Raw genomic sequence first — 11,859 nt, 5'->3', positions numbered from 1 at the left:
CCACCAGCTCACCTGTTCAGGTTCTCATTTTCTGTTTTCTCTTTATAGTAGTCTGTGTAGACAGAGATCATTTACACCTCTGTATTGCCCCCACATTCTCCCCCCATAGAAACAGCAGCTCTAGAGATTCTGTTCACATGTAAAGGTTTGTGAAGGAGGCCAGATGATGGACTTGATCACCCAATGATGCAGGACAAAAATGTACATATATCATTGTCACGTGGCTTTAAAATACTGTCAAATACCAGTGGTGCCAAAAAAATGTATACAAGTGGACACTTTGGTCAGCATTGCTCAAGCAGTAGTTCGCCATCATCAGAAGTGTCAGGACACTGATGGGAACCACTTTGAGCACCTCTTGTAATTGCAGGAGTCACACGTGACTTGTATTCATCTTTTGTTATCGGTATATATTGAGTATTACAATTTTAATAGTTTTTTCCTTTCTCAAAACGTGTATACTTTCTTTTAGCACCCTCTGTAGTATAAACCCAACATAGATCGAATCAGATGGTTGAGCCCTCACTTGTCATTACGCGCCACAGCTGCTTTGGTGGCTGTCACAAGCGCCCTCAGCTCCTCCCTGGCCTGGTTGATGTCTGCTGTCTTCACGGACCTCCTCTCCAACCCCTTGACATGATCCAGCAAATTCTAGGCAGGACAAGGCCACACGGGTGAGATAAACACACAGGAAGGATGAGAATTTTCTTTTTTCTGTATTAGTGTATTTGAGCTATCCTGAGTCAATATATAAATGCAAGTGAAAATGGGTAAACAGGGAGGCCTGAGATGGGGGGAGACGCATCAGAGGGAGGCCAATTAGTCATGTGAAGATCCAGGGAACTAGTCACATGAAGATCTGGGTAAAATATTTTTGCAATATTTTAAGCTTTTGTGATCCTAAGAAATTTTAAAACTTCTTAAAAAGTGTAGGTTACACTGTTGGTGTGTGTGCAGAAAGGACCTGCTGGTAAAATCCTTCTAGTACATTATTATCAGCACTGATATTATTTCTTCTACATTAGTGAGAAATCATGCAATTCAATCACTGTACGTGGATCTAAAGCAATGCCGTCTTCAAATGTGGAGAAAGAGAGCTGCTGTCTCTTTAGGTGACGGCTGCCAGTTTCCAGAACAGAAGGAAGGGCCCAGTGCCCCGTGGCCTGGGGAGTTTCTCAGTTCTGGTGTTTACTGAGATGCAAGCATGTTTGTTCCTTTTATTATTTTAATTAAAGTTTATTGGGGTGACAATGGTAAAATTACATAGGTTTCAAGTGTACAGTTCTGTAATACATCATCTATATATCACATTGTGTGCTCACCACCCAGAGTCCGTTTTCCTTCCATCATCATATATTTGACCCCGTTTACTCTCATCTGCCATCCCCTGCCCCTTACCCTCTGGTAACCACTCAACTATTGTCTGTGTCTCTGAGTTTTTGTTTATTTGTTTGTCTTGTTCCTTTGTTACTTTCAGTTTTATATCCCACATATCAGTGAAATCATATGTGTGCCTTTCTGATTCAACCTCAGAAAGTAAGGAACAGGGCGGACCCTCAGCTGAAGCCTGTGCTTAATCCTGCCCAACAAAAGCTTATTTTCCTGTAGCATAAAAAATCCTCAAACAAAGAAAAAAATGCACACATATCATTTTGGACTAAGAAGTAAGGTAGAACTGACCTTGTAATGTACGTAATCACACACACTCACTCATACACAGCTGACATTCAATAAAGGACAGCTTAAAAACCATTTGGGAGAGGGCTTTGAGATGGAGGCGGAAAGAGGCTCAATTCGGACACTTGCGTGCGATGGTTACCTGGTACCGTTCTGTGGGCTGGGACGCCAGGAGAATGGCCATGTAGAGTTCATATTCACCCTACACACACGAAATGAAATATTATGACTTGGCGCTACAATGTTAAGTTGTTTTGCATGTGTGACGAATATGAAGGTTAAGGATGTCAGTTTAGATCATTTTAAAAAATAGAAAATATCCCTACAGTATATTAAACAGCATACACACTAAAATGCTAATGTCTTTCCGTCTTTGAAGCCTATTTGTGTTAACTACTAATCACCTCAGAACAGAACCATAAAATGCCTTGACACGCGTACATGCAGGGCCCGCTGCCACTGGGAAACTCCACGGATTTGGGTCCTGCTGACCTGCCTGAGATGAAGGATGGGGACATTCTCTGGAGAACAGGCCACCCTATCCCTGCTTTTACGTATTCCTGTCATTAAGAAGCGGAGAACGGCAGGCTGTGTGAGGAACCTACTGTCAATGCAGCTTCAAGATGAAGGTCATTCTCATCATGATGTCACAACAGACGTTTAATTGCATAAGGATTCATAAAAATTACATATGCGTGATTATAAAAGTTTCTGTGCCACCTATGTACAATGGTTCAAAGCGTACATATAATTGGGAAGCTTTAGCAGAAAACTATGGGCTTTGGAGTTAGCTAGCTGAGTGTTTATTCCACGGGGCCCACTAATGACTCGGGGCTGAGGGCACGTTACTCGGAGTCGCTGTGATTTCCCTGTCTGTGGAATGGAGACCGTGGTACTTGGCAGGATTTCTGTGAGGCTCCAGGTCATGTGTGCAAAACAGCGTGCCTGGCTGTCAGTTGTTAGGTGGGAAAAGTCTGTTTCTGTTACCTTAACTTCCTTCAAGAGATCGCCAAATATCAAAGAACTATTGCAAATATCTTCGAAGACTTCTCCGAAGACCTGTAGCTTGTTGAACTGCTGAGGGTCGCACACACACACTCTCTGGAGCTCCTGGAGGGAAAAGAGAACCCACCCATCGTAGGATGTCTTGGCTTACCTTTCCGCATAGTTCCCCAGGCAGAAAAATCAGAAATCTGGGGGCACTTTCATCAGAGGGTACTGCTCCCGGCGCCCAAGGACTAGGTCTCGGTAGAGCTCAGGGATAAGACGAGGTACACCCGGTCCCCTCCAACCAGAGTTTGACTTCCTGCCCACCCAAGGGTTTTGGTCTTTTTCTTTTTCTTGTATTCATTCCCTTGCATCCTGTATTCAAGGATTCACGCTCTGCACGGTCTTTCTCTTCCCTTCAGTCCTCTCGGCCAAAAATGTCACCGAGTTTTGCTCATCTCAGGTGTAGACCGTTATTCTCACCTCTTGCAGTCTCACCTTCCACCACCAGGCACGACTCACAGGCCTGGATCGGCTCCGCAGCACTTCACAGACACATCTCCACCCTCTAAGGGCAAGACTGACAGGCGAGGCAGGCAGACTTCACCTGCATGACAAAACGCCAGCTCCCGCCCCTCTCCCTCCAGTCGCTCACGGTGAGCCAGGCAGCCCTGTCGGCAGGTGCTCCGGCTGTCCCATGAACATCTACTCACTACAGTATCCGATGCTTCTGATTATGAAATCACCTCCAACGTACCAGTTTCTAAACTTAGCCCTCTTTTATTTCACCCAAACCCTTATCATCTGCATCCCATGGAAATGAGGCGACTGAGGACAAGCCCCACCCACAATACTCAGACCCCGGGGACCACAGCACGTGTGCCCACAGATCACAGGACCTCCTCACCTGTGCCAGCTTCTGCTCATGGCCCATCGCTGCCTTGCTCCCTGTGATATAGTTTTTCAGCAGATCTTGCTTTGCAAGAACTTCCTTTTGGAAACACAAGAACTTCCTATACTTGTCTGCCTTCGTGACGCCAGCCAGGTAGGAGCTGACATATTGGTATTCATCCTTGGCTGGGGGCGACCTCATGCACTGCCGACTGGACCCCGCTGGTTTGAGCTTCAGCACCCTCATCTCTGGCCAGCTGAGCTCCTCTCTCCTGCGCTGTGTGGGAGGACCCTCTGCTCCCGGAGCCTCCTCTGGGCTGATGTTCTCTGTGGAAGTGTGGGGAACACGTGCAGGACGGTGCAGGTACCGGAACAGTGGTGTGTCCTGGGCGTCGTTTGGATGCAGAGCTGTGTTGATGGTAAAATAAGCCAGAGCGTCTTTCATCTGCGCGATCCTCCTCCTATCAGACAGCGCTTTCGCTCTGAAGGTTTTTTCCCCCTTTGGTCTGCTGGCATTGTGCCAGTGAGGTATGGCGGTCTCCGGGGGCCTGTAGAGATTGTCGGGGTTCAGGTGTCCCGAGGTGTAGAGGGAGATGTCCGCGCTTTGCGCTTTCTGGAGTTTGTCCAGAAGCTTCGTGAGATTGCACAGGGTCTTCACACCTGGTGTCTCACAGTGCTTCCACCTTAGGTAACCTGGCCAGAAAAGACAAGGAGACTATTACATAGCACCCTGGCTTCCACAGCAAGACAATGAGACAGCCATGTGCATCTGCTGAGCTGGCGCACCCCATCCCCCAAGGAAGAGCCCACAGATACAGAGAGGAAGAGGGCCGGCAGGCCAGGCCTGGCTGCAAATGCGGGCCAGGCAAGTGCACAGGACACGCAGGTCTGACCAGAAGCCCCGGACCCTGTGAGGCCAGGAGGAAGGAAGACCAGTGTCGCGATTCAACAGAGGACTTCTTACAACACTGGCAAAAGCCCTGGGAGAAAAGTCTAAAATATCACTAATTCTTACTGGCGATGCTTAAAGTCAGCTATGTTAGGAGTAAAGAAAGGCGTTTTCTTTTTCACTTAATCCTGACCCGTCTCTCAGAAGTCCCCTATGAAGCCCCTCAGTGACTGACGGAGTCATTCACTCCTCCTGTCCTGTCCCCACTTGTAGGGGGATAATGAGGCACAGAGTGACAAGTGTGGCCCTGTTGACAGGGACCCAGCTCCCTCCACAAAGGGCCTGCTTCTCACTAGTCACACGGTGGGGCTCCACGTGGGCCCAGGGCTCAGACATAAGACCGTGGGAAACCCAGCTTTTTGAGTCAGTTTCCTAACTCTGTGTGCTCAAAGATCTTACATAATCTCTCTGAATCATAGCTCCCTCCTCTGCGAAGTCAGGACAATCATCCTACTCAGAAGGGTTGATTGACAAGCGATTGAATCGCTTTTGGCAAAGAAGCACATGGCGTGGACCGGATACTCCCTCGGTGGAACCCACTTCACAGGGAGCACCTCACTAAATGCTTCTGGGAGAATGTGAGGGGCCTGCGCGTCATCATGAGGAAAGGGGATTGCTTTCAGGGCCATGCACTGTGAGGGCCACACAGCGTCCAGCCCGTGGCACGACCTTCCCAGAGAACCGTGGAGAATAAAATAGGCCGAGGTTCTCGCGTCCAGCAGAGCTGAGAGCTACCGTGTTACTGAGCTGGGAAAGGAACTGCGAAGATGGTAAGCCAGGCCCACCTGAGCCTGCAGGGCCTGTCCTGAGCCCCCGGAGACCGAGGACTCACCCTCACCTGTACCCCCACCACACCGTTCAGTCCCCACACCAACGCCATCTGCAACTAGCCTCAGCCATGTTTTGTAAACAGGAGCTGAGAGCACTTGTGTGACCGACTCAGCACCAAACACCTGACACCACAGCTGCCTGAGCAGAGGGAGGGTGGGAGGACTTCCAGGACCCACGCCACGCCCAAACCCATTTCTCAAATCCGTGACCCAATCCATGACGAAAAGCAATGGCAATGTCAGGAAGCATTGTTTTCTCCTAAGAAGAGCGATAGGGGCCCAGAGAAACGAGGAACTAGAATAGCCTCTACCGCAGTCTAACAAATTACCACGCTCGCAGCAGCTCCAAACCCAGCTCATGGCTGCAGCCCAGAGGGGCTGGGTCCTCCACTCTGAGCATCACAACGCAGACGTCAATCACCACGTGGGCCTGGCTGAGCGCTTGGCAGCTTTGGGGGGAAACCGCTTCCGGGCTCATTCCTGTTGTTGACAAGAGTCCAGTGCCTTGCTTCTATAGGACTGGGGTCCCCACTTCTTGTGGACTATTGCTGGGGTGCCTCTCAGTTCCTAGGAGCCACCCACTTTCCTGGACACACAGGCCCCTCCATCTCTGAGCCAGCAAGGGCACTTCATATATGTCCCATGGCCCCAAACTCTGGCGCCTCCGCGTGACTTACCTCACCTGATTAGGTCAGGCCCACCCAACATGCTCCCTGTCTTGAGGTCACTGGTGCCATGGGACGTAGCACAATTAGGGAGTGCTCCCTTCTTATGTTCACAGTCCCAGAGACTGTGCCAGGCGTGCACACCAGGAGGCAGGGAAACTCGGGCCGTTCCCTAGCTCTGCTCCCTCAGGGACATCTCCAAACCAGAGCCCGGCCTCCCCCTGCACTGTCTCGTGTGGAAACAAATCGCCCTTTCTCTCCCGCGTGGTCGGATAGTGGAGCAAATGCTTCCAGCCATGGGGTTCTTGAGACTTTCTCCCCATTGATTAGCTCATTACTTTAAAGAAACCATTTATGAAACGTTAAAACATTAATAGAACAATTCCTCAAGACAGATAATCATTATAATTCACCAAAGGCATCAACATTTGAAAGCACTGCAATCACATTGCATTTGTCAGGTGGCTCGAGAGGACAGCGTGTGTACATACAGAGAAAAACGTTGATTATAAGGAATAGGCTCACTGGACTGTGGAGTCTGCCAAGTCCGAACTCTGTAGGTGGGCCAGCAGGCGGGAGGCCCGCTCATGTCTGAGGGTCCCCTCCCACAGAGCCCCGCCTTGTTCCAGAGAGGTCAGTCTCCATTCTATTAAGACCTTCCAATGATTAAACGAGGCCCTCCCACCCACGTTATGCAGGGCAATCTGCTTTACTCAGTCTGCTGACTTGCAGCAAGCATCCTCAACAGAAACCTCGAGAAGGGCATCTGACCACACATTGGGGCACGGGGTCCAGCTAAGGTGACACACAAAATTCACCATCATGCACAGTATTCCAACTCTCCTTAAAAATGGGAGGTGGAGGCCATTAATTGTTGTGTTATCATCTGTTAATTTTACTCCCAGAAATGACTTGAAGCCACCAGCAAATTAATTAGAAAAAATCATTTTTCTACTTAGAAAATTTTTTCCTGAGATCACAGTAAAACTTGTTTCATTAGACCTGGAAAATCCGGACTCCGTTTTCCTCGCCAGGTACCATGGATCCCATTCTGGCAATGGGTACTTTAGTTATTTTCCTCACTGAAAACACTGTGATTTGCACATGCTGCCATCTTGCACTGATGAGGAAAAAAAAAAAGGTTGAAACAATTCATTGGGAAATGTGGTTCTTTATAAAATGATCAGGAAACAAATTAAATAAAACCAAACCAATTTTGAATCGATATTGATAAGACATAGAAGATTTTTTGGACTAGGGTTGAATTAATGTTTCAAACATTTTTAGCATTTGACATTTTTAAACATGGGCTGTTTTTCTTTCTTTTTTTTTTTTAGCTGAGCCATCCTGCCACCTGTTGGCAGCTCAGCTGCAGCTCAACTTGGGCTGGAACTCGAACCGCTGTTGCTCAGAGCTCGAACTCTTGAGCGAGCTCTTAACCAAGGGAGCCACTCCACTGGCCCTGGGCTGTTGTTTTTCAGTAATTCCTCTTTTCCAGGATAGAAGCAACAGGTCTTTAATGTCAAAACTATTAAACATCACTGCCCTATGTTATCTCATCTCTGGGAACCCTGAATTCCCATAGAAATCTCATTGTCCTGTGTCCCCCACCACCACATTAAAGTCAACAAACATCCTGGGGAATATGTTACTGACGAAATGCAAAGCAAAGAGCAGGCAGGTTCCTGGTCCCACAGATGCACTGCCCTGTGTGTGTGTGTGGCGGGGGGGCAGGCGTGGCCAGAGGAGAGCCTGAGCGCCTCCAGGAGCAGGCTGGGCCGGTGGGGTGCCAGGCCAAGGGCCTATGCCCCCCAGAACTCCTAACAGAATCCACAAGGGGTGTCCTTCTGCCTGTCCGGACCTCCTGCCTCTGGCTTTTTGGCCATTCCACCCACCTGGACCACCTTCAACTCTTCTCAAGGTGGCCATCTTTGTTTCCTGCACCCCCCAGATGGCATGGGACGGTTCCCTGAAGGCACATGACCATGACCTGTGACACTCTTTCACTCTGAGTCACATTTCCTCAATGGAAGGACCTGTCTTATTCACACTAGCATCTTTTGAAGGAAAAAAGAGTAACTTTGCTTTATGAATAAATGTGGAAAAGTAATGCTTTTAGAATTTTATGTAGTAATATGGAATTTTACTCGGTATCACACACCGTGCTCTCTGCCAGGGGATGAAGTGAATGCCCCCCCAGGTGTCCTCAGTCCCCCAGGGAACAAGACATGGTCCCAGTGATAAGACAGAGAGCAGAGCGCGTGGAGCACCCAGTGCTGTGAGCGAGAAGGCAGATCTCCGCTCACCACCTTCCTGCCGGCGCCTGGGGTGGAGGGCACACTGACGGAGCCTGGCAGCTGTCCACCTATCCCCACGGTCCCGGCAAAGGGCATTTGCAGATTTAAGTAAGTTTACAACCTTAAAATAAAGAGATTTTCCTGGATGTCCTGGGTGGGCCCAGCCTAATCCCATGAGCCCCTAGGAGCAGAGAACCTTCTCTGGCTGGGTCAGAAGGGAGGGTGGCTGGAGGGAAGTCAGAGAAACAAGTGTGACAAGACTGCGTTGTCACTGGGGACTCTCAGATGGAGGGCCATGAGCAGGGACGGGGGCTGACAGCCAGCAAGGGGACGAGGCCTCGGTCCCACGCCCACAAGGACTGGGTTCTGCCAACAGCCTGGCTGGTCCTGAAGGAGCCTGTTCCGCAGAGGAAGAAAGGAGGGCAGCGCGGCCGGCACCTGCTTTCAGCCCCGAGAGGGAGGCCGAGCGGGGCCCAGCCCAGCTCCCTCAAACTTCTGCCCAATGCAATAGAGATCGCAAGTGTGCGCTGCTTTACGTCACAGTCTGGTCATCCGGTGCAGCAGCAGCAGAAAACTGATACATCGGATGGCACGTGGAATGCAGGCTCAGCTGTACCCATGATTGGACGGATGTGGCGGTAACAACAGGGGATGCTAGTGGCCTGCAAAAGGGTCAGTAACATCACGCAATGAAATTGTCACTTTTACAAGAGCAGGCATTGCAATGAGAGGTGACAGATGATCACCCGGAGTACATCACTGCCCTCCCCCAGGGGCCCCAGATGGAAGACAGCAGTGACACCTCCCAACATCCTGGGGTCTGGAGGCTTCAGCATCTTTACGTGCAGATTAAAGAAAGGGTAACCCCGAGAGGCTGGAAGCCCTCCCAGCTCCCACAGCTGTGCGCTGGGAGGCTGGTGCTGGCGCCTCAGCCCTGCTCACCTTGGGCTTGTCCATTTCACCCCGTTCATTTTCAGGGACTTGTCTGGCAACTACTTTTTCCTCCTACTTGTTAATGCACAGAATATGTACTGATAAGAAATACCGAAATATGATGAGACACATTTCTACTTCCAACTACCAGGTACTTTCGCATGTGAAATGCAGACACTTCCTGATTCAATGCTACAAGGCAGCTCTGCAGCGCTGAGTACTTTTCATGCAAACGAGGCAAAATAGGCTCAAGGGTTCTAAACTTCAAGACCACGCCTGTCAGTTCCCACCCCCAAAGGGAAAATATGAACCCCCCATGGTACATATAGAAACTCGTGTTTTGTGCAGAACTGTCTGAATACTGGGCACAGCGTAGCCCGGCCAGGCCTCACCTCATGGAAGGGAAGCAGAGGAGAGCTTGGGAAACGCTACAACAGCAGTTAGACATGCTTTCCACCCCCAGTGCTAACACCACTTGCCCAGACTGACTTTATCATTACATTCTTTATAAAGAAAAGGGTTTATTAACACAATTAGCATGTTGAGTAATTGCACGAGGAACAGAAAAAATAGTCTAAGAACTTACAGGAGGGAGGCCCTGTGACTACCCTCACGTTACAGATGCGGTAACTGAGGCACACAGGAAGGACACACGGCCAGGTGGCCTGTTGCCTCTAGGGTGCCCCTCTCAGCTGCCCATTCACCGAGAAGGGCACTGAATGCAGCTGGAAGTAATCAAGTAAAATTTCTTTTTAAATATTTTATAACTCAGACTGTTTTTGCTCGACCCAACAAGTTTTCTCTCAACCCCGAATCCACCTGCATTGTCAACCCCACTTCTAGGCGCGCTGTGCGGTGGGAGAGCAGTGGCTTCGAGTCAAAAGCCCCGGGCGAAGTACCCCTTTCGCCCGTTCGTACTATCACAACAATAACCGCAGTCCGCAGGGGAACGGGGACTCAGAGGAGTCCAGGCAGCTCGTGGTGGCTTCGTGAGGTATGTGCCAGAGAAACTGTCCCGCAGTGTCACCTTTTAAAAGAACGCAGGAACAGAATCTAGAAAGCCTCCTCTTCCTCCCTGCTCCGCCCAGAGGACCGACACAGACACAGACACACACAGACACACACACACACACACACACACACACACACACACACACACACACACACGACCTGTTTACTTTGCCTGCTTTCAGGTAATTCTGAGTAGGCAACTCATCCGCAAATCCAATCCTAAACCCCGGTGATCTGGGCGCTGAGTTGTAGCCGCCAGAAACGTCTCCATTTTCCACACTTGAGTTCCAAGACGCTGAGCTCCCAGGCAAACGCCAAACAAACACCCCGCAGAAAACACAGAGCACTCGGCGTGCACTTACGCTCGGGCTGCGGATCCCCAGCCATCACCTCCTCCCACCCAGCTCCTGGCTGGGGCTGCGAGTTACTGAGGAGACAGACACGCACTCCAAGTCCCGCCCCCACTGCGTTCCTCGGCTGCCTGGCAACCAGGACGCGCAGCTGCGTCACATCACAGGCGCTCCCTCCGACCCCTCCCTCTCTTATGCCTCTCTCTTCTTCAGCAGGGAGTCCTACCTAGGTCGGCTTGCTTCTTTTACCTTTTCAAATAAAACACTTTTTTTATGATTTGAAAAACTCAAAATATCCTTGAACTCTTTCATTATTCTCCAAAGCTCAGGGAGCAAAAACGGTAACTGGCCTTTGGTTGACATGGTAGATGTGTGAGGTGTGCAGTGCACGAGCCACCCAGCTGCACCTGACCCTAGCACGTCGCAGGCGCCAGTCACTCAGCGATCATGCGGTCACTGCAGTATTTTTATCCACAAGTTTCCTAGTAGGGAGCTGAGGCCACCTGAGGCCCAGCCACTGCCCCAGACCAGTTAGCAGGGAGGAGGAAAATACAGGTGCACACGTGCCTGCCACGTCTGCTCTGTCCTCAGCCTTCGCCATGTGTCACAGGAAGAAAAGCTAAGCATCTCTAAGTTTCCTGTCTGTGAAAACTCATTCTGTTTCCATTTCCAGAGAGAACCCCAGTGTGGTGGAACCGGACTCCACTGCTCTCGGGAGACGAACTCTGAGCACCCCTCACTGCTTACGTTCTAAAATGAGGAAGGTGACAACACTCACCTGACGGAATCGTGAGAATGAAGTTAGGCGGTGCCTGGAAAATGTTCGGGCACATACATTTTTCTTTTGTTTCCGTTGACACTGCTCAGACACTGGAAATGCAAGCACTTGGTACCATGACGTTGCCATGAGCCCAGCGTGCTCCGAGGGCCCCCCGATTAGCACACCTGAGCTTAACCTGGAGCCAGGTGGCGACAGGGTTTCCCGAGTTTCTCTCTCCAGTGTTCAGTCTCTAGGCGTCTACCTACAACCACAAATGTTGGCAGCAAAATGCTCACGTTGCATGAGGGACATTAAGTGTTGACCCAGGAGAGGGAACGCTTTGCTTCCCACCTTCGCTTAATTATAAATTAAGATCGTGTGGCAACCCAGGTTTTTCTATGGCCAGCTAATTGGAGATGAAACAAGGAGCCTTTTTGCTCATTATTTCTTAGTAATTGAGTCAAGTGGCTGATTATTTTTATAGTTTGTAGAATGTCCCATTGTTTCCG

General features: G+C 49.9%; 1 protein-coding gene across 5 annotated transcripts in view; it reads right to left on the bottom strand.

The window, feature by feature from the left end:
• CUNH6orf118 (chromosome unknown C6orf118 homolog) overlaps positions 1 to 11,521 on the bottom strand; it is a 23,431-nt gene extending 11,910 nt beyond the window's left edge. For 2 of the 5 annotated variants that reach the window (XM_019628174.1, XM_019628178.1), the window contains exons 1-5: positions 11,369 to 11,521; positions 3,572 to 4,248; positions 2,665 to 2,787; positions 1,820 to 1,879; positions 527 to 651 (exon numbers count right to left, since the gene is read on the bottom strand). In XM_019628174.1, coding sequence (XP_019483719.1) covers positions 527 to 651; positions 1,820 to 1,879; positions 2,665 to 2,787; positions 3,572 to 4,248; positions 11,369 to 11,423 — 1,040 coding nt within the window. In that variant the 5' untranslated portion in view covers positions 11,424 to 11,521. Of the gene's footprint in view, positions 1 to 526; positions 652 to 1,819; positions 1,880 to 2,664; positions 2,788 to 3,571; positions 4,249 to 5,663; positions 5,815 to 7,001; positions 7,120 to 10,602; positions 10,692 to 11,368 lie in introns of those variants that run through there. The other 3 variants (XM_019628176.1, XM_019628175.1, XM_019628177.1) reach the window with 3 other exon arrangements.
• Between the last annotated feature and the right edge of the window lie 338 nt (positions 11,522 to 11,859).

The sequence above is a fragment of the Hipposideros armiger genome, unplaced genomic scaffold, assembly GCF_001890085.2.
Source record: "Hipposideros armiger isolate ML-2016 unplaced genomic scaffold, ASM189008v1 scaffold_753, whole genome shotgun sequence".
Lineage (NCBI taxonomy): Eukaryota > Metazoa > Chordata > Mammalia > Chiroptera > Hipposideridae > Hipposideros > Hipposideros armiger.
Note: the sequence above shows the minus strand (reverse complement) of the source record. Positions and strands in the feature narration are given on the sequence as shown.